The following is a 21,424-nucleotide window of genomic DNA, read 5'->3' on the forward strand; positions in this document are numbered from 1 at the left end:
CCAGCCCCCTCCTCGGGGTCTCCCCGCGCTGCCCCTCCTCTCCCACTGCCCCCCCTCATTGCAGGTTTGTCGGCCGCCCGGGTGACTACGTGTACATTTTCCGTTCTTTCCGGATGGAGGAGGTAACTGACCCCGTGTTCTGTTCTGCTTCCCCGGTTGTGTCCCCACGGCAGACTCCGCAGAAGCACGTGTTGTCAAGTAGCGTTTCCCTCCTTCTTGGGGGAGTCCTTTTCTGCGGTCCGGCCGCTGGGGTGGGGTTTTGATCTCACTTGTTGTGTCCATGTAGGACTACTCTCAGGAGAAACCAAAGAACGATGCCAGTTGTATGTTTCCCCCCCTTTTCTAGTATCTAGAAGGTTTTCGTCTCTGGTCAGAATGGATTCGTGGGGGAGAAACAGAACTCAGCTTCATTGTTTGACTTTAACATAGAAAGACCCACCTCTCTCCCCTAAATCTGTGCTGGTGACCTTTGGCTTTTGCTTGGCCAATCCAGCCACCGTGGGCCTGGTTAGGGCACCTGCCACTCAGTTGGCTCCTGCAGCCCCGTCAGACCAAGCCGGGGCCCCAGGGCCGCCCGTGGCTCAGGCCTTGGGAACGGTAGAGAGCATGGGGGTGGGCTTCAGGTACCGGGTGATCTGGCTGCCCAGGGCACAGCCTAGAGGTTCAAACCCTGAGTGCCGGCCCCTGAACGTCCCAAGACGTGGGCCTCACCCGCAGTAACATGTTTGCAAAAGGACCGTGAAGTGATCTCCCCTTCTAGGACTCGTTCTTTACGTAAATGATACCCTGCCAAATTCTTTAATAGTTGCAGGAATTGGAGAAATGCCTTTGTAAAATAGAGTAAAGCCAAGGACATCGTTTTTAAATGAACTTGTGGCTCTCCAACATAAATTCTGTGGTAACAGTGTAAAAAATGTTGTCCTGGATCTATGGAGGGGTCAGCTCTGCCCCAGAGGGCCGCCCAGTGTCCCGTGAGCTCTCTTCACTTGCACAAGTGAAGCTTCTGGTCCGTCGCCTGCCTGCCCATCACCCAGCCTAAGGCGGTTGGTGCAGGCCCAGCAACGACAGGGGACAGGGACGTTAGACCTCAGAGGGGTGGCCAGCTGCCTCACCACGTGGCTTCCCAACTACACAGGCCCCGGCCTGCCGTGGCCATACGGGGACTGTAGATGGACAGTGGTGCGTGGGATCAGGCCACTGTAGCAAAAGACCACAGATCAGGTGGCCCCGAAACGACAGGACTGTATATTCTCTTAGGTTCTAGAGGCCAGAAGCCCAAAATCAAGGAGCCAACAGGGCTGTGCTCCCTTTGAAGGCTCAGGAGCGGGTTCTTCAGGCCTCTGTCCTGACTTCTGGGGGCCGCTGGCATCCTCGGCTGGCCCTCCAATCTTTGTCTGTGTCTTCAGACAGTCTTCTGTGTATCTGTGTGTTCTCTCTTCTCATGAGGACACCAGTGACGGGATCAGGGCCCACCCTACTACAGTGTGACCTCGTCTTAACTCGGTCACGTCTGCAAAGACCCTTTTTCCAACTAAGGTCATACTCTGTGGTTCGGGGGTTAGGATGCGGACATATCTCTGTGGAAGACACATTCAGCCCACAACATGAGGGCTGACCTCCCCTCGCTGGGGGCTGCGGCCATCTCTCCAGGATGGGCAGGGGAAGGGGGGCCTGATGCCCCTGCTGTCTGTCCTGCAGTGGGGGGGGGGGGGGTTCTGATGCACTTGCTCTCTGTCCCCCAGTGGGGGAGGGGCTAATGCACCTGCTATCTGTCCCGCAGTGGGGGTGGGGGGGCCTGATGCACCTGCTATCTGTCCCGCAGTGGGGGAGGGGCTAATGCACCTGCCGTCTGTCCCGCAGTTGGGGGGGGGTGTCTGATGCACCTCCTCTCTGTCCCCCAGTGGGGGAGGGGCTAATGCCCCTGCTGTCTGTCCTGCAGTGGGGGGGGGGGCGTCTGATGCACCTGCTGTCTGTCCCTCAGTGGGGGGGAGGGGTCTGATGCACCTGCTCTCTGTCCCCCAGTGGGAGAGGGGCTAATGCACCTGCTATCTGTCCCGCAGTGGGGGTGTGGGGGCCTGATGCACCTGCTGTCTGTCCCGCAGTGAGGGGGGGGTGTCTGATGCACCTGCTCTCTGTCCCCCAGTGGGGGAGGAGCTAATGCACCTGCTGTCTGTCCTGCAGTTGGGGGGGGTCTGATGCACCTGCTGTCTGTCCTGCAGTTGGGGGGGGGTCTGATGCACCTGCTGTCTGTCCTGCAATTGGGGGGGGGTGGGGGGTCTGATGCACCTCCTCTCTGTCCCCCAGTGGGGGAGGGGCTAATGCACCTGCTGTCTGTCCTGCAATTGGGGGGGGGTGGGGGGTCTGATGCACCTCCTCTCTGTCCCCCAGTGGGGGAGGGGCTAATGCACCTGCTGTCTGTCCTGCAGTTGGGGGGGGGGGTCTGATGCACCTGCTGTCTGTCCTGCAGTTGGGGGGGGTCTGATGCACCTGCTGTCTGTCCTGCAATTGGGGGGGGGTGGGGGGTCTGATGCACCTCCTCTCTGTCCCCCAGTGGGGGAGGGGCTAATGCACCCGCTGTCTGTCCCGCAGTGGGGGTGGGGGGGCCTGATGTACCTGCTCTCTGTCCCGCAGTGGGGGGGGGGAGGGCTGATGCGCCTCCTCTCTGTCCCCCAGTGGGGGAGGGGCTAACGCACCTGCTGTCTGTCCCGCAGTGGGGGAGGGGCTAATGCACCCGCTGTCTGTCCCGCAGTGGGGGTGGGGGGGCCTGATGTACCTGCTCTCTGTCCCGCAGTGGGGGGGGAGGGCTGATGCGCCTCCTCTCTGTCCCCCAGTGGGGGAGGGGCTAACGCACCTGCTGTCTGTCCCGCAGTGGGGGAGGGGCTAATGCACCTGCTGTCTGTCCCGCAGTGGGGGTGGGGGGGCCTGATGTACCTGCTCTCTGTCCCGCAGTGGGGGGGGAGGGCTGATGCGCCTCCTCTCTGTCCCCCAGTGGGGGAGGGGCTAACGCACCTGCTGTCTGTCCCGCAGTGGGGGAGGGGCTAATGCACCTGCTGTCTGTCCCGCAGTGGGGGTGGGGGGGCCTGATGTACCTGCTCTCTGTCCCGCAGTGGGGGGGGAGGGCTGATGCGCCTCCTCTCTGTCCCCCAGTGGGGGAGGGGCTAACGCACCTGCTCTCCGTCCCGCAGTGTGCCCCAGGGGGCTGCCTGATGGAGCTCTGTATCCAGCTCAGCATCATCATGCTGGGCAAGCAGCTCATTCAAAACAACCTGTTTGAGATCGGCATCCCGTGAGTAGCGTGTGGCCTCGGGTCCGAGTAGAGCAGGGGGCGGGGGATGGGGCCCTATGGGCTGGGGTGGTCTGAGTGGGTGACAGGTGGCGTGGGGTCTGGACCAGGATGGGGCACCAGGAACAGGGAGATGGGGAGGGCGGGCGGGGGGAGGCAGGGCAGAGCCACCCCGTGGGGGACGAGGAGGGGGTGGAGGCCGAGATGACCCCCTGCTCCCCAGCGGGCTGAGGATTTGGGGCGCTGACAGGCGCCCTCAGACACACGAGCCGGCTCCCTGTGATCAGCAGGTGGACCCCCTGGAGGCTCTGTGTCCTTACCTCGTGCCCTTTGAGAGTCACGCCCCGCTCCCTCTCCACGGCCGCCTGCCCTCTGGAACCAGGGACACTGGATGCTTTTCAGTGACCCCCGCCCCGCCCCCACCGCGCTGTCCCCTGACAGCCGCCGGGCCCTTCCTGGGGCTTCAGGTGGCCGTGTGCCCTCCCTGCACCCCGTTGCCCTCTGTCAAAAACCAAGCGAGGACACTTGACCCCCGCCTCTGGGGGGAGGGCAGGGGAAATCCCGGACGGAGAGGCGCTCCCAGCGCGTTAGGGCTTAAAACACACACCGGCTCCGAGAATTAGAAACGCGACTCGCGGGGGACGGGCCCCGGTGCCCCGAGCCGTCTTCCCAGACACCTAGCCGCAGTGACGCCGTGTCCCCTCAGGAAAATGAAGAAGTTCATCCGCTACCTGAGGCTCAGGCGCCAGAGCCCCCCCGACCACGACGAGTACGGGAAGAAGAGGCAGCGCTACGAGGCGGATTACACGCTAGAGCCTTTCGCCGGCCTCACCCCAGAGTACATGGAGATGAGTGAGTGGGGGCGGGGCGCCTGTGCTGGGGGGGGGGGTCCCGCGGCCCCGTGCACCAGAGAGGCCCCCGGGGGGCTCAGCGGCTTGAGCGTGCGACCCTTGATCTCCGGCCGGGTCGTGACCCCCCCAGCTCGTGAGCCGAGCCCCGCGTGGGGCGCAGAGCCTGCTTGGGATTTCCTCTCCCGCTCTGCCCCGCCCCTCCTCCTGCTCTCTCTCAAGATAAAGACGTAAACTGGAAAATAAAAGGAGATGACGCAGGGGTGGAGCCATGTCACCGAGCAGCCGTGTCTCTGGACGGGAGGATACTCAGAGGTGGCACAGCACTCTGAGCGGGGCCAGAGAGAGAAGTGGGGAAAGGGCGGGTGCAGCCTGCACGGCCACCTGGAGCCCCTCGGCCCCACCTCCCCCCTCCATTCCCGCCAGACCGGCCTCCTTGCCGTTACCCAAACACTCCGCGCTCATGCCTGCCACGGGGCCTTTGCACTAGCCGTGCCCTGCCTCCCTAATACCTGCGTGACTTACTGTCTCCCTTCAGACCCCACCAGAGGGGTCTTCCTGACCACATGTTTAAAGGGGCAGCCCCTGCCCTGCCAGCTGTGACCCTGGGCCTCCTCCCCTGCTCTGACACCTGGCACCAGCCGGCCTCTCAAGTCCCCGTCGTGCCTTCGCCTCTATCTCCCGGCGGAGCGATGGAAGTCCTGTGACAGCAGGACCCTTTTTTCTCTTCACGGCCGTACCCCCTACACCTAGAACGGATCCCGGCAGGCAGGGGTGACCCTCCTCCCGGACCCCAGGGCTGAGACTAGACAGCCAGGGAGGGAGCAGGCCCACGGCGGTCCTCCGAGGCGTATGGTGGGCACTCGTACATGTGCGTTTGGAGAATAGACAAGCAAAGGTGGTCAGGGAGACCCCGGCGGAGGGGTCCCAGAGTGGAGGGCCCCTGGCCACCACGGACAGCACGTTTTAAATGCCGGCTCCGGGACCAGGTCCGTGCAGGGTGGGACCTGGGACCTAGCCTTGTTAACAGATACCCGAACAAGGCAGCGTGGCCCCCTCGAGGGCCCCTCTCCTGCTAGCTCAGTGTCCTACCCAGCTCCCCAGACGATTTGTCAAGAAGCACCTTGCCGTTGACTCAGAAGGAAAAGCGTGTTAAGACTTTGAAAACTAGAGACGGTGCCGTGTTCAGATACCATTCTCTTTTCTCCTGCAACGAAATCCAAGATGAACCAGAGATGCTCGGGGGGCTCCCTCGCCCTCGTGGACCTCCGTGGACCCCCATGGGCCTGCTCCCTCCCTGGCTGTCTTGTCTCAGCCCTGGGGTCCGGGAGGAGGGTCACCCCTGCCTGCCTGAGGCCAGCGGGAGACCAGGCAGCGAGAAAAGTGGCCCGTCACCGGCTGGGAGACAGGTGCCCCCCAGATTTGGATTCCTGGGGCGGCCGGAGGTTACATCCCGCTTTCCTGTTGGGTACGGTAAGACTCGGGGGCAGGCCCCTGCCCACCCGGGGAGCGGCCCACCCTGTGGCCCACGCCGTACCCGCTGCCGGTCTCCTCCTGGAAGACGGACCCCCCTGAACGCCTGTGGCACACAATGCCTGAGACCGGAAAGAAGGCGCAGCTGGGAGCCCAGCCCCAAGCCATCACCGGCTCCCCTGCCTGCTTCGAGATCCACCAACAGGAGGCAGCACCGGGCGGGAGCGGGGACCCCACGGCCTCGGGCACCAGCAGCCCACACGGGGCCCACAGCCAAGCTCGTCTGAGGCCTCTGTCACCTCTAGAGCCGCCTTCGGGCAAGACCACGTCCATACAAGCGTGCCGCGGAGGCCCCCGGGCCCCGGGAGAAGCCGGCGGCCCGGCTCCCAGACGGAGGCTCCCCTGGGGCCCCACCTGCGGCGCTAACAATGGCCACACTCAGCCTGCCGGGCACACGGTGACATTCTGCCGGCTTCCTTGTTTACCGCCTGGCAGCCAGGGCCCTTGGACAGACTTACAGTTCCTGAACCGGCCTCCCCCGTTCGGTTCCGTGCAGCAACCTTTACCTGACCTCTCCCCGGAGCCCGGCTCCGCGCTGGCCGCGGCGCCCGAGGGCGAAGCCCCACCGCCGGCTTGCTGACCGTGAGGATGATGGGCAAGAGGAGGGACACGAGGCGGACCGTCCTGGACAGTGGGTCCAGCCGGCTCCCCGAGGCCCCATGGGAGGGGACGACAGGGCTCTCGCAGACCAGGGATGGTGGCGGGACCCCTGGCTGCTCAGGACTGCCCCCGCCAGGCCCTTGCCAGCCCCGGCACGGCAAGGGCACCGAGGCTGGGCCTTCCTGCACACAGGGCCTTTTCCCCGTGATCTGGTAGGATGAGATGTTCGATACGCCAGTGCATACCGTTATTCTGGGGTCAACACTGAGGGCCAGAGCAAAATGTGGAATCCTCCCTACAGCCCCCTCCTAGCCCGGGGTCACCCAGGGTTGCAGTGGGTGTGTCCCCCGGGCCCTTCTTATGTGGGTGCAGGGGCCACGTCAGAGGCAGGACGCGAGCCAGACCCAGCCCACACAGTTCAGCTTGGGGCACGTGGGGCCGTGCATCCTGCCGTGGGGTCCCACTGTGGGGACCGCTGTCATGGCGCCCTGCCATGGAGATCCGCCATGGGGACCGCTGCCATGGGGTCCCACTCTAGAGATCTGCCTTGGGGGCCACCACCACGGGGCCCCACTGTGGGGGCCGAGGGGCACAGCAACGAGCTAATTGTCCTGCTCTCCTTGCAGTAATCCAGTTTGGCTTTGTCACCTTGTTCGTCGCGTCCTTCCCCCTGGCCCCACTGTTCGCGCTGCTGAATAACATCATCGAGATCCGCCTGGACGCCAAAAAGTTTGTCACCGAGCTCCGCAGGCCGGTGGCTGTCAGGGCCAAAGACATCGGTGAGTGACCCTCGGGAGCCGGCTCTCAGGGCACGCCGGGTTTGGGGAGGGAGTCCTGCTCCCCAGGAGCCTGACCCAGAGCCGGAGGAGTGGGGTCAGGCACGTGTCCCCCTGGGCTCCTTGCCGCGCCTGTGCTGGGTGGAGACTCGGGGGCCGGGTGTGGGGGGCTCGAGACGTCGAGGCTCCTGCACGCCCCCGCCCCAGCCCCGGGCCTCCTGAGAGCGTCAGTGCCTCGGATGTGTGCGTGTCCCCGCAGCCTGCTGCACGAGGAGGTCCCCGAGGCGCACGTGCTCTCCCAGGCCCTCCGCACCACCCCTCTCCCGTCCGTGTGGCCCCCGGAGCACAGACAGAGCTAGACAGATGGGCAGTCTGTAGCGTGTCGTGTATTCAGTCAGCATTCACAAACAGGAAAGGGGAGGCGGGAAGGGGCCCCTCCCACTGACGCACGAAGGGCACTGCATGGCTTGCCTGTGGGGTCAGGGCCCACGGGGTGTTAACCCCGAGTCACTAAGGGTTCCTCATGGGGGCGCAGGAGAGAGGCTGGGGGTTTCGGGAGGCCGCGCTTGCGGGCATCGTGGGAACTGACCACAGTGTCACCCGTGAGGATGATTCTCTCCACGTGAGTCGACTTAACTAAACCAGGACCCCGTTTTCAAGGTGAAGGCAAGGAAGGTCCCACTGTATCTTGAAATGAGATGGAAAATCACAAAGACGCACCGAAGTCCCGTTTCACACAACTTTAGTTAGAACGGCCCGTCTGTGCTCACTGACAGAAGACACAAAGACTGAGTGGCCTGTTAGGCAAGTTGTCACTTCCCTGAGACCAGGGCGGGACGCCATCAGGGCAGACGTAAGCTTGCTGAACCGTGGGGGCTTCTCTGGCACCTGGCCCTGGATCATCCTTGTGGGAAACGCCTGTCACCCATGTGGACGACTCAGTGCCACGCTTTGAGGATGAACCCCGGAGGGTTACGCCGGGTTTGGGGGAGGGGCCTTGACCATTTCCAGGGGCCTTCAGTGTCGGGTCCTCCAAGGAACCTCTCGAGGAAGCTTGGGGAAATCCTCAGTCCCGTTTACCGGAGGGGGAGACTGAGGCCAGGTAGTTAACAACGCTGAGCGGGAACCGGAGACAGGAAGCCCCCAGCGCCCCCCACCCCCGCCCCGGTCTCCCATTCCTGTGCACGTCCGTGAGAAGAGGCTTTGCCTGGAAAAGCTTACATTGCACACCAAAGTCCCCAGAAGGAAAGGGCCGCTTGCCAGGCGCTCCCTGGACAGCCCTTGGGAATTCTGGAGCCCTGTGGCGGTAAAGACAAGAGTGTGGCCTCCCCGACAAAGGCCTGATTCTCAGGCGCCCAAAGGCCCCGGGCGAGCCCACAGTGGGTGTGTGTTTGCTTTGGCCCCTTGGCTTGTCAGTGATTCCCCTGCGGCCGCGTCCTGAAACTCGCCAACCCATCGGGCTGAGAGGGAGCGCCTGGGCCACCTCCCCTCCCTGCCCGCCGCCAGTGAGGCTGGGATGCCCGTCTTCATTCTTTTGCCCACGGCTCCCCTTTTCTCCCCGTTCTTACGGGTGAGCTGCTCACTTCCTGGTTCCTGTCTGCTCGGTTGGAGGCCTAAGCTGCCGGGTTTTCACGGGGTGTTTATGGGCTCCTTCACCGTAACCTTTCCTCGAACAGGCCTCTGTGTTGCTCCTGTGATCCGTGTGCGCCCCGAGGGGACACGCGGCCCCAGGGGCCCCCACGGCCTGCGCCCAGGCGCCAGGGGCGGCTCCGAGGGGAGGCGCTGCGGGGACCCAGCTCCCTGCCGGGGGGAACCCGGCCCCGGCTTCCCAGCCCTGACCTGTGACACCAGGCTCTTTGGAGCCTTCCTGGCGAACAGCCGCTGCCCGCGTTCAGCTCCTGGGCACCGCGTGTGGTCGGGCGAGACTGAACACCTGCCCGTCTCGTTCTCGGAAATGGGGTTTAGCGTCCCCCGGTGCGGCGGGGACACCTTGAAGACTGAGACCGTGCCCCCCCACCCCCCTGCCGAGATTCTCAAGGAGCCGGAAGGTTTTCGTCTTGTACCTGGAGCTCATTGGAGCATCGTGTGCTCTCTACAGCGTGCGGCCGAGTAGCTCAGAGGGACGGTCAAGACGCAGACAGAGACTGACCCTGCGGGCGGGGCTGGCGTCCTGGGTTTGCTCGTCTTGAACAAGACCCCGTGATTTCGGCACGGGGTCCCCCAGCGGATCTCGGGTCTAGACACACAGAGACATCCTGGGGCCCGTGGGCCGGGCTCCTCAACACTCCCATTGCCCAGGCTTGCCTCCTGTGGCCCGTTGGCCTGTCACCTGTCTCCTTTCCCCGCACTGCGCTCGGGTGGGTCCGCCTCCCCCGGGAGTGCCAGGCTTACCCATGGCCCAGCGCCTCGTCTGCGAGGTCTCAAACCCAGAGCCCGCAGGGCCAGGCGGCCATGTGAAGGAGTGAACAGCAGGCCCAGAGGATGCTCTCGTGGCACAGAGCAGCGGGCACTCCCTTCGTCCGTGACCCGTCCTCCCGCTCAGCGGGGACTGGACTTGGGAGGCTTCCGTGGTGGCTCCGGCCTGCAGAGAACAGAACCGCAGTGTGTGGCCCGGCCAGGAGGGGGCGCCCCCACAGCCATGGCGCCGTGCCAGCCCCCGCGGACCAGAGCGGGGCTCTGTCAGGGGCTGTGGGTCCAGGTTTTTAAAAACACATCATCCTGCTTTGCAAGCACCAGCCAATGTTTTTTAAGTCGCACGTGAGCGAGCTCGACGAAACACCCCCGTGCCAGGATGTGAAGGGCTCTCCGCCCTCTTGCGGGCACTCGGCAACGTGGACCCGGGAGCGCCGAGCCCCCAGGTGCCAGACAGCACGCTGGACGCCAGGAGAGACGCAGGGAGGAGCAGCTCGCGGCCCGCGGCCCGCCCGGGAGCCCGGAGTCTGCAGAAGGGTCTCCCAGCCCCGAGCAGCAGGCAGGAAGCACCGGCAGCTGACCTTGCGGGGACACGTCACCCCTGCCAGGGCCGCGGCCCGCTCACCCCCATCCCCGCCGGCCCCGTGAGGGGAGACAGGCAGGGTGGGTGCCCGCCCGTGCTGTTCCGGCGGGAAGGCGCCTTGAGAGCCGCCCCGGTCGTGGAGAAGGTCCGGTCCTGGCTCCCTCGGGTGCTGGAGCTGCTCGCCGGAGGCGGGGAGGCCACCCTCGCTTCCCACGCGGCCTGGCGGAGTTGGGTCTGCGGCACGGAGCTCAGCGGCTGCGTCTGAGCCTGCGGCCTCCGCTTCTGGGCCCCGCAGGCCTGCACTCTTGCTGTCTTTGCAGACACCACGGGCCCGGGTGGCCCCCCAGCGCCCCCCGCGAGGGCAGAAATGGCCACGTGTAGCTCTCCCTGGCCATGCCTGCGGCGGTCTCCGCCCTGGGTGGAGGAACCCCACCCCGCCGTCCTCTTGCACGACGACAGGAGCACCAGACCTCTGTCCCCATCTCAGATGGGTCCGGGACAGGGAGGGACCACCGGGACTGGGCTCTGAGCCCACCAGCTGCCCATGACGCGTGCCTGGCCCGATAGGGCCCCGCTAGGCTGGAGGAGGAGGGGGGCAGTCAGGGGCCTAAGGGGCAAGGCCGCCCGGGCCCTCAGACAGGGCACTTCCTCCCCGGGGCCCTGCTCCCCTCACCTCTGCTGGGGAGGCCGGCAGAGGAACATGCGTTTGTCCGGCGCTGGGCGGGGCCCCCTCTGCTCAGCCGTGATTAGGTACAGGACAACCCCGGGCTGGCGGAAACCGGGGCTCCCGGATGGGAAGCGTCTCGCACCTCGCTGCTGTCACGTGAAGCTCAGGTCGTGAGGCCGGCGTCGCCAGCCAGGGGCCCTGGTACCGCTCGTTGGCCCGGACACTACGTCTGGTCTGTCCCTAGACACAGTCCTAGGACCACAGCTGCGCAACGGGTCTAGGACACCCGAACCTCGCGGGCTTGGACCCTTAGGGGCAGGAACCGCACCCAAAGTGAGTCTTTGTCTCTCTAGAAGGAAGGGCTTTATCCACGCCAGTTGGCAGTGTGAACAGGTTCACGGGAAAGGCAGCAGCTGATTTGAAGCACCTCATTCAGAAGCTACAACTTGCAGGTTACAAACAGCTCTGTCGTCAGCCAGGGCCCCCCCCCCGCCCCCCCCCCCCCCCCCCGGAGCTCCAGAACATCTCCTCACCTCCATGCATCACAGCGGGCCCACTGGCCGGCAAGCCCGAGTCACTGAGATCCGGGTGCAAGGGGGGGTCTTGAAACCGCTGCTCTCCTCCCCCAGGAATCTGGTACAATATTCTCCGAGGTGTCGGGAAGCTGGCGGTCATCATCAACGTAAGTGACGCCGGGGACGTCTGCTGAGTGGAGGCCCCGGCCGAGCTGACACGCGGCGGGGCGCCCTTCGCAGGGAAGCTGGGTGGGGTCCCTGCCTCCGACTCCCGTGCGGCCCCAGCCTGGCGGAAGCATCTCCTGTCTAGACATGTCCCTTGGTCGTATTGAGGGGTTGGGATGGGCGGTGGATGGGATTGGCAAGTTCTTCTCGACCTTTTTCTATAACCTTGAGCCAAATTCTCCATATGTCCACCCTGGCTCTTAGGTCCACTCTCTCCCCAGCGTCCTGAGAATACAAGAGAGAGAGAGAGAGAGAGAGAAGACAGAAATTACTCCGTAGCAATCATTCTGTTCCTCTTTTAAAAACTTAGCTTTTCCCCTTTATATAAAACGCATGCCTATTCTCCAGAGGTTCCGGAAACACAGAAACATGCAGATAAGGGGGCGAAGCCTGCCATCCCCCCACACCCCCACCCCCCCCACACACACACACCTGGAGCTCGCTAAGCATTTTGCTTTCCCCACCAGACTCCTGCCCGGGCAGCCCTCCTCCCCAGAATCTCATGCACACCTTCCTGCCCCATGGTGCCACCCACCCTCCCGGCCTCTCCTGCCTCTGAGCCGACAGGTTACAAGGGCAGTGGCCCCTCTGCCATGCCAACCGGCCCTCAGTCTCCCCTGCAGCTGCCCGTCTAGGTCCACGTGACCGTGCTGGGGCCAGGACCGCCCTGGGCTGAGCTGTCCGGTGGTCCCTAACACATGCTTCCGCGCCCAAGGCTGAACCCCGGGCGTGCAAACCCCAGACAGCCTCACGGGTCCACCACCCTGGGACCCTCGGCCCTCCGCCTGCTGGCCGTGCCCGAGCCCCCAGAAGCTGCCTGTTTGCACACAGGCGACTGCTCTCAGGAGTAGGCACAGCCTGGGGCCTGCACCATGCTGGGTCGGGGTCGGGGTCAGGGTCAGGGCGAGGCCTGGGGATCCGGCCCCCACAGCACAGGAAGTAAAGCTCAGTCCCGGAGAAGGGACCCTCAGAGTCCCCCGACGCTGCTTCCCCTGCCGGTGGCCGCCCCCCTGCCCAGTCGAGGCTTTGAAACCCCTCGTTAAAGGGCCACGGCGGGCAGAGCGGGCAGCCTGGACAGCGACGGCCCCTCATCCCGACCTGGGTGGCTGAGCACAGGGCTCTGAGGCGGAGGGCGGTGCTGGAACAGGGGACAGTCTCCCTGGGGCACAGGGGTGCTGCGAGCAGCTGGAAACATCTCATGGGAACAACCAACAGCAGTAGTAACGGCAGCTAACATTTATCGAGCATCTAGAATGTTCCAGGCCCTTCCAGGCTCTTTGCACACATCCACCCATTCACACACACGACCTTCAGGGCGGGGGCTGTCATGGCCCACGTTAAGTGCCAGACAACAGAGGCACAGAGAGGTCAGGCGACTTGCCCACCACCACACAGGCAGAAAGAGGCCGGGCTGGACCTCACCTGAGGCCGTCAGGCTCCGGGGCCCTGCCCTGCCGTTGGCACCACACGGGCTGCCCCCAGAGACGGCTCTGGAATACATGGCCGTTTACCAAGACCTTTCTACCCCCACGTTCCCTCTCAAGCGAGCCAGGAAGGCGAAGCACGCAGAGCACAGAGAGGTTAGGTGACCCACCCAAGGCCACACAGCCGGTGAGAGGCAGCATTTGTCCCCGGGACTTCTTGCTGGGGGTGTCCTGCTCCCTGCCCCCAGGCCCTCCCCTTCGGCTGCCAGGGGGGCCTCCGGGAGTGCCTGGAACTCTCATTTCTTCGCTCAACACGCTGCTCACGTGGCCAGCTCGTGGGCAGAGGGTCACATGGCCAGGCCCGCTCGGGGCGAGCCCCCCTCCCCCACCCAGCCGGGGGTCCGCGCTCACCCCGCTGTCCCCTGGCCCAGGCGTTCGTGATCTCCTTCACGTCCGACTTCATCCCTCGCCTGGTGTACCTGTACATGTACAGCCAGAACGGGACCATGCACGGCTTCGTCAACCACACCCTCTCCTCCTTCAACGTCAGTGACTTCCAGAATGGCACGGCCCCCAACGACCCCCTGGATCTGGGCTACGAGGTGCAGATCTGCAGGTACGGCTCTCAGCATCTCTCTCGGGGCGCTTCTGGGCAAACCCCAGTTCGAGTGAGGGCTCTTTCAGGGGCAAGCCCCAGAATGGTGGCACCAGGAGGGGCTTTATTGGTTCCTTTGGTTGTCGAGCAATTGCTTTCGTGTTTATTTAGTATTTTGAGAGAGAGAGAACGTGAGCAGGGGAGGGCCAGAGAGAGAGGGCCAGAGAGGATCCCAAGCAGGCCCCGCACTGTCAGTGCAGAACCGGATACGGAGCTCGGACTCATGAACTGTGAGATCATGACCGGGGGTGAAATCAAGAGTCAGACATTTACCGACTGGGCCACCCAGGTGCCCCCTGTGAGCTCCTTTAACTAAGGAGGCCAGGACAGCTTCAGGCATGGCTGGATCCAGGGGTCACAGCTTGCCATCCGGCCCCCCTCTGGCACTGCCTCCCGGCTTTGCCTTACTCCGTGGTGGTATCGTGTTCTGGTGGGCAGTGAAGACGCCCTCTCTGCTCAGCCAGGCCAGGGGCAGAACGTCTTTCTCAAGAGTCGACGTTGAATCTCGCTGGGCTGCCCATCCCTAAGTGAAGCACTGTGGCCAGAGGGTAGAGGCTAGACCTGGGTCATGTGCCAGGGTGTGGGGTCGTGGCTAGAGAATTGAGAAGCCCTAAGGAAGACTGGGCGTGCTGACTTGGAGAAGAGGTCATGGATGAGACGGCCAGACCTGGGGGGGCCCCCCATGGCCAGACACGGGGGGGTGTGCAGGGAGCACCCCAGGAAAGATGGAGACAGGATCAGGCATGGGAGGCAGAGCTGAGACCTGGCCGTTCCCTGGGCCTCTTCCACACCTGGGTTAGGGTCTGCGGACCCGGGAGCGGGTGGCACGGTCCCAGCTATCCAGGGACCTCTCTGCAGATCAGGGTGAAGGGGAGGCAGGTGGAGGGTGGATGGTGGGGGGCGGGGGTGGTAAGTGCAGGGGCGGGGCAATGCGGACAAAAGCAGGGAGGAGGGAACCGGTGTGAGCTCGTCTAACTCAGCTGAGATTCAGAAACGCAAGACCTCAGAGGCCAAGAGCCCAGCCACGGAGCCCGCGCGGTAGAGCTCGGCGGGTCCTTGCCCCACTTTACACATAGTCCGATAGACTCGTTCATACGTCTCCATCACGTCGGCCAACTGAAGGGGAGTTGGGGCGGGGGTGGGGGGCGACTGCCAGGCTCCAGGGTACCGATGGCGGCAAGAAGTAGCTTCCAGCAAAAAAAAAAAACAGGCCCGGGAACTGGAAAACCAGCAGCACCGGGGCCTTTGGAAAAGGGAAGCAGGCCTGCCTGGCTTCGGGGCTCCGGAGGTCCTGTGGACAGCAGGCGCTCGCGGCTGGCCCTGCGTGACGACAGCCAGGGCGGGGACGGCGGCGGAAAGGAGCGAGTGAGAGCGAGGCCGGCCAGGTAGAGAAGGCGCGTAACACAGCCAGTCCCGCGACACAGCCCGGTTCCCAGAAGCCCACCCACCGACTCGCTTCGGTGGGCTCGGAATCGGGCACGGAAATCCCAGGAAGGGCCCGGAATGGTCTGCTGCCAGCTTCGGGGTGGTGACCTGGGGAGGGGACGGCGTGGGGGGCTGGAAGTGCAGGGAAGGGGGCCTCCGGCCCCCTGGGTCTCCTCTCCACCAGCGCCTCGTCTGTGTTGTCTGAAGGCTCCACGCTAAGCACACAGGCTCGACCCACGTTGCTAAGGGTCCGTTTTAGAGCAAGAATAATAACGAACAGAGAAGGCACGGAGATGTGTTCACGTTATCAGAAATTCCCTCTGAAACGTCAGTGTTGCCATTTACGAGGTTAGCCTCGGTTTTCCGGAACCGGACGCTGGGTCCCAGACACTGGCTGAGGAAGCAGCTCTGTCCCATGCATCAGCCCAGGGTCCTGGCCACGTGGGGGAGGGGCCAGGGACACAGGGCCGGGACCCGTTTGTACGTGTCTTGTTTTTTCCCCCATGGACTCAGAAGACCGTGGGTCAGACCGCTCCGCTCCCTGGGATTCAGGCCCCAGCCAGGCCTTACCCGCCACCCCCGCCCCCCCAACCCTTGGCCAAGATCCTGCACCGCGGGCCTGGGAGCTCCGGGCCTCTGCCAGCCGCACCCACGCACGCTGCCTCTCACAGGAATTGGTGGCAGGGGGTGCGCCAGCCTGGGGCGGTGGGTGTGGAGAGACGCAGAGCAGCACTGAGAACTGTCATCGCTGCTGGCTAACATTTATCCCTGCACCAAGACAGGCACTGTCCCATCTGATCGTCACAGCCACCCCCAGAGAGAGCGTTAGCATCCTCCCCATGGGGGCTGGCAGGCAGAGCTGGAAAGGGGAGAGTAAGACCGTCTCTGATAGACGTCGGTGCAGATGGCAGCAGGTGGCATCGGGACAGGTCTGTAAGTGGGCTTTGAGGGATGCGTAGGAGTTTGCCAGGGAGCCCAAACATACTTTCCAGCACAGAAAGGAGAGGGAGGAGCAGGTGTGTGTGGCCTCTGACGCTGGAAGAACAGGGGCTGCCTGTTCCCATCAGAGAGCAGGTCGAGCGAGTCCTGTGTCACCGTGCAGCTGGCACCCAAGTGCATGTTCCCCCGCCCGGTCCTGTCTCTGGGTTTGGCAGCTCAGTGCCAAGTGGTTCCTCAGAGACTCCCATCCAGCTCTCTCCAGAAATAAAGCTCCGTGGGTGAGGGGCCCTGTCTGTAGTGGGTTCCTGAGTGGCCACCCCCGAAACGGGGGCCGGAATGTAGTAGCTGTTCAATAAATGCTTCTTGTGTGACTGAGAAGATGGCGACTGAGGCCCAGAGGGGCCAGGCCGTTGCTCGGGAACACACAGCAAGGCGGTCACTGGCTCTGGATGCAGGCCAGGGCTGTGCCCGCAGAGCCAGGTGCTTACTCTTCTGGTCCCCTCCACCGGACCTCAGCTTTTCGGTGCCCAGCAGGTGCGCCTACAGCCCGGCCCCCGGAAACCGCCCCCGCCACAGCTCTGATGGCTTTGGGGAAGCCTTTGCCATGCGTACCACAGGGTCAGCGCCATTAAAGCTAACAGCATCCCCTGAAATTGGAGGGCCTGGGTGGAGGCGGGACCCTGGGTTGTCATCCTCACCCCGCCTCCAGAGACTGGTCATCTCGGGACCTCTGAGAACGGGAGGGGGGGCCGGGCCCTCTGAGGTGGTGGTGGGGGGGGGGCAGTGCGCGATGGCAGGGCGGTGACAGGCAGGCAGTGAGGACGGTGCTCCGTGGAACGAGGGTCAGTGGGGGAGAGGGTGTCCGCCCAGGCAGGGGGCAGCGGGCAGCGTCTACACCTGGTAACCCAGGGAGGGGGATGGGCCGGTGTCATGTGGAGATAAGGAGGGGACAGCCAAGAAGCTTCAGCGGGAAGAGAGGAAGGAGGTGCCCCTGCGGTGCTGGGTCCCGTGGGGCCGGCAGGCAGGGGGACAGTTGGCTGGCGGGTCCTGTCCCCACCAGTCGCGTGTTTGACCTCATACTTGGGCTGCTTTCGGAGAATGTGTGTTGGTCTGTTTTGCAGCAGTCTCCACAGTAGACAGGAGAGACTGGAGAGGTGGGTTTCAAACCTGGGGTTCGTGGAACCCAGCGGGGGTCTTGTGGACGGTGGGCATTGGGCTGAGGTTGGGGGGGCTCCAGGCTTGGGAAACCAGGCGCCCCCACTTGCTCTGTGTGACCCACTAGAGTCTCAGGTGAGATTCCTGTTAGGAAGAAGGGCTTTGCTGCCTTTAAAAGTCTGGAACCTCATGGGGCGCCCGGGGGGCTCAGTCGGTTCAGCGTCCGACTTCGGCTCAGGTCATGATCTCGAAGTTAGTGGGTTCGAGCCCCGCGTCGGGCTCTGTGCCGACAGCTCAGAGCCTGCAGCCTGCTTCGGATTCTGTGTCTCCCTCTCTCTCTGCCTCTCCCCCCCTCCCCCACTCGCACTCTCTCTCTCTCTCTCTCTCTCTCTCTCTCAAAAATAAAGAAACATTACAAAATAAAAAAGTTTGGAACCCCAGGACCGGATGGTCCCAGAGTCGCCTGCTGTGAGCTCATATGGATGGGCCCGTGGGGCCACGTTGCGGTGTCTGCGTTTTCCACGAAGCCCCTCGGGCCCTGCCCAGCCCTCGGGGGTCCAGCCCCCGCCCTCCAACACCGAGAGTGACTCACCCACCGTGTGAGCGGCTGGTCTGGAGCCTCTTCCGCCAGGGAGGGCCGCCGTGGTGGTGGTGGCCCGAGAGCTGGCGGAGGCCTTCCTGAGGCCGCAGGGCGCCGGCCGGAATCCCGGTTCCTGCTCGAAGACCCACACTGATGCCTGGCCATGTCTGCAGGTACAAGGACTACCGGGAGCCCCCGTGGTCGGAGCACAAGTACGACATCTCCAAGGACTTCTGGGCCGTGCTGGCAGCCCGGCTGGCCTTTGTCATTGTCTTCCAGGTACGGAAGGTCCCCGTTCCCGGAAGGTTGGAGGGTTGGGCCCTGAGGAAGCACCGTGAGCCCAGGACAGGGTCGGAAGGCAGGAGCTGGCCGGCAATGGGGACGTTTAGAGGCCTGGGGAAGTTACTCTGAGGCCCCCGAGGGAGGGACCTGAGGTCACCATAGCTCCATATAAGTGGCTTTTATTGAAGGAGACAGTCTCCCCTCTCGGCCTCTCAGTGTCTGTGTGTATCAGGAGACATCCGCAGAGGACAGGACCGGTACAGGCAGGAGGCCAGGGGGTTCCCCGCTGACCCAGACCCCAGCCAGGAGCCAGGGGACCCAGCCCCACCTGGTCTCTAGGGAGGAGACGGCTTAACTCCGAGGCCGAAGTGACTCCCAGTGGATGGGACCCCAGACTGGGGACCGCACCGGTACACACAGCACCTGAGGTCCCAGAGATGGGGGAGCAGCCTTAGCCACGTGGGCCCAGCCACAGTTCCATTCACGTGTGTCCCACTAGCATCTGGAATCCCAAGAACTGGGTTCAGGCCTCCGCTCTGCCTTTTACACACACTGCGGCTGCGGGCGGGACTTCTGCCCCCCCCCCCTTCCTTGAGGCCGTGCTGCCTCACCTGTCAGCTTTCCAGAACACTCTGCAATAGGAATAACTAGTGTCTGGGGCTGAGTTTACCAGAAGCAGAGCCTGAGACAAGGATTCTGTGCAAGTGGGTTACTGGAGGAAGCCTCCCAGGAGAGGGGAAGGGAGTGCAGTGGAGAGGGAGTCTCAGCGGGAGACAGCCTCACCCGATCTCGCGAGAGCTCCAGAGCATGAGCCCCAGCACACGTGGGCCCACCTTGAGGCAAGAGAGCGCCTCTTGTCCGCCGGTGTTGGCTGGTCATTGGCCGCAGGCCGTTCAGGCCGGGAAGAGGCAGACAGGAGGGGGCGGTTCCCTGGAGAGGAGGCAGGTGTGAGCGTCAGCAGCCAGCACTGGCCACAGCCGGGGGCTGGGGGCACCACCCAGGAAAGGCAAGAGGGTGAGGGAGGGCACCAGCACCATCCACAAGGTGTCTAACTCAGCCGGATGTGCCGACAAACGATCACTGGACAAGAGTTTTAAAAACAGATTTCGGTTTTTCTGTAAAAGCCCATCATTTGCTTTCTGCGCACCAGAAACTTCCCCAGGGAGGGAGCGGACTTTTCGGGTAGCCCTGGGAGGCCTTGCGAGGTGAAGACGGGGCTGTGGAATCATCAGAGACTTAGGTTCCATCCCCTTTTGTCCTATTTCTATTTTACCTACTCTCCTTAAAGCCTGACGCTCGTTATGGGCCGATCGTATCCTTTCTTGAGCTTCCCAGCCCCGCGAGTCAGAACCACTCAGAAACTTGCTGTGTGCTGAGCTCAGGTCCCTTATAGGCGTCAGCCACCATTCCCGGATGGCCCTCTGGCTGGTTTCCTGCCTCGTTTACACCTTGTGGGAAACCGAGGCCCGGGGAGCCCGAAGTATGTGCCTGAGGTGGGCTGGGAGCGGCGGGGTGGGCGCAGGTGGAGGCGGGGGCGGTGGAGGGGGGCGGGGTGCAGCCGGGGGCCCTCCTCCCCACCCCCCACACACCGACTGTCCTTGCAGAACCTGGTCATGTTCATGAGTGACTTTGTGGACTGGGTCATCCCAGACATCCCCAAGGACATCAGCCAGCAGATCCACAAGGAGAAGGTCCTCATGGTGGAGCTGTTCATGAGGGAGGAGCAGGGCAAGCAGCGGCTGCTGGGCACGTGGATGGAGAAGGACCGGAAGAAGGATGAGCCCTGCAACAGTCACGGCCCCAAAGCCGGCCTGGACAGCCCCGAGTACCCCGGGGGCGCCCTGTAGCCGCCCCTGGCCTCCAGGCCGCCGAGCCCCGGGGCTCCTGTGTTCGCGGAGAACCTGGAAGCCCACCTTCTGATAGGACAACCTCTTCCTGTCTTCTTCTTCTGTTTTTTTTTTTCTCCTCGTTTTTGCACAAAACTGTTACGCAGGGAATTTTTTTTATCTTTAGTATTCAAGGATAATCAAAATGATCGCTGGGGATAGGGTGATAACACGCGGGAATGCGGGCGCTTTGCAGAAACACTTCTTGGGGACCGTGGGTTTCCTTTGCAGCGGAACGTGAGCAGAGGCCTCCAGAAAGCGTCTTTTCTAACCCCGCCTGATGCCTTTAGAGAGGCGAAAAGGTGTCCCAAAGCATCGGGGCAAACGCCGTGCGGTACTGGAGGGAAAATGGAAAAATGAGCTTGACACCAGTCCCAGAAGGCATCACCTGCCTCCGGGTCGGAAAAGTCCGACGGCTTTTCATCTTCTGTTTCCGGTTAGTTCAGAAACCGAGTCACTGTGGCCAGAAAGAGGTGCCTGTGAGTTTAGAATTTGCTCTTGGAGCACAGCAGGGCTCGGGTGTCCCCGAGGAAGCAGGTGACCCGCGCCTCCGGGGTCCCGACCCCCACCGCCAGCCACACACCTGCCCCACCACCACGAGCCGGCCTCAGAACGGTCCTCTTGGTGGGACAGAAAGAAAAAGAAAAGAAAAGAAAACCGGGTCGACAGGAAAACGAGCAGAGAGAGAGGACCTCGGAGGCATTTCTAAAGACGGCTTCAGGTTTCAAGACGTCTTAAGGCATCGGGAAAACATTTACAGCTTTAGAATATTTATTGGGTTTTTAATCAATTCTATGGTGGATGTGAGGGTTTTTTCTGTAGCTCAAACGTGGAAGGAGTTTATTAGTTAACCAGATATCATTGAGAGGAATTTAAAATACTGTTACTACCAAAGATTTTTATTAATAAAGCCTTCTATTTTGGTAACACTTCTCTATATTTTTACTTACAGGAATGTTACTGTTGGACAGTTACCACTTTAACGCTTGTAAAAACAAGTCTCCTAGATGACATGAGCACTCTAAATTTGCAGCAATTACCCTAACCAATTACCTGAAGTTTCTCAAGCACCAAGAGAAACACAGGAAATGTTTCACCAAAGAAAGGGAAGAAAACGTAAAAGTGTTTGTCTTGAACATGCGGTTGGGTGTGATATGATTCCCTTAAGTCGCCAACTGTGATCGAAGTCTGTAGGTGCCATAGATTTTCGCTATTTGCTAAGCTCGTGCGGTCTGATGCTTTGTTTTCTCTTGTACAGTGAGTAGTTTGAAATGGGGTTTTTGTATATAAACATTGTATTAAAAAGTAGGTGATTACCAAAAATCCTTTTATGGAAACCATTTTTTAAAAAACAAAAAAAGCGTGTACACAAATCCGCAGAGGATCGTGGCTGAAGGTTCACTCAACTAAATAAATTTGGATACACGACCACTTAACTTCAGTTGAGTGCTGTCCGTGTGGCCCCTCGCCCCAGGAAGCCGGGAGGCTGTCCTCAGAGCCCCCAGGTCGAGCTGCACATTTGGGAGGGATCATAGGCATCCATTTCCTCCCGTGTCAGACACGTGGATTGTTCTAGATGTTCCTGGGACTCCCTCGCCCTGTAAGAGTGTGTGTGCGTGTGTGTGGTTTTGCATGT

At 62.4% G+C, this 21,424-nt stretch overlaps 1 protein-coding gene across 11 annotated transcripts in view; it reads left to right on the plus strand.

Moving 5' to 3' along the window:
• The window catches only part of ANO1 (anoctamin 1), an 83,920-nt gene extending 62,861 nt beyond the window's left edge, over positions 1–21,059 (plus strand). For 10 of the 11 annotated variants that reach the window (XM_042906301.1, XM_042906291.1, XM_042906296.1 and 7 more), the window contains 8 exons: positions 65–122; positions 3,186–3,286; positions 3,990–4,135; positions 6,891–7,043; positions 11,332–11,384; positions 13,298–13,482; positions 17,794–17,899; positions 19,507–20,715. In XM_042906301.1, the coding sequence (XP_042762235.1) occupies positions 65–122; positions 3,186–3,286; positions 3,990–4,135; positions 6,891–7,043; positions 11,332–11,384; positions 13,298–13,482; positions 17,794–17,899; positions 19,507–19,749 (1,045 nt within the window). In that variant the 3' untranslated portion in view covers positions 19,750–20,715. Of the gene's footprint in view, positions 1–64; positions 123–3,185; positions 3,287–3,989; positions 4,136–6,890; positions 7,044–11,331; positions 11,385–13,297; positions 13,483–17,793; positions 17,900–19,506; positions 20,716–20,740 lie in introns of those variants that run through there. The other variant, XR_006193864.1, reaches the window with a different exon arrangement.
• The last annotated feature ends 365 nt before the right edge of the window (positions 21,060–21,424 follow it).

This window comes from Panthera leo, chromosome D1 (assembly GCF_018350215.1).
Source record: "Panthera leo isolate Ple1 chromosome D1, P.leo_Ple1_pat1.1, whole genome shotgun sequence".
Lineage (NCBI taxonomy): Eukaryota > Metazoa > Chordata > Mammalia > Carnivora > Felidae > Panthera > Panthera leo.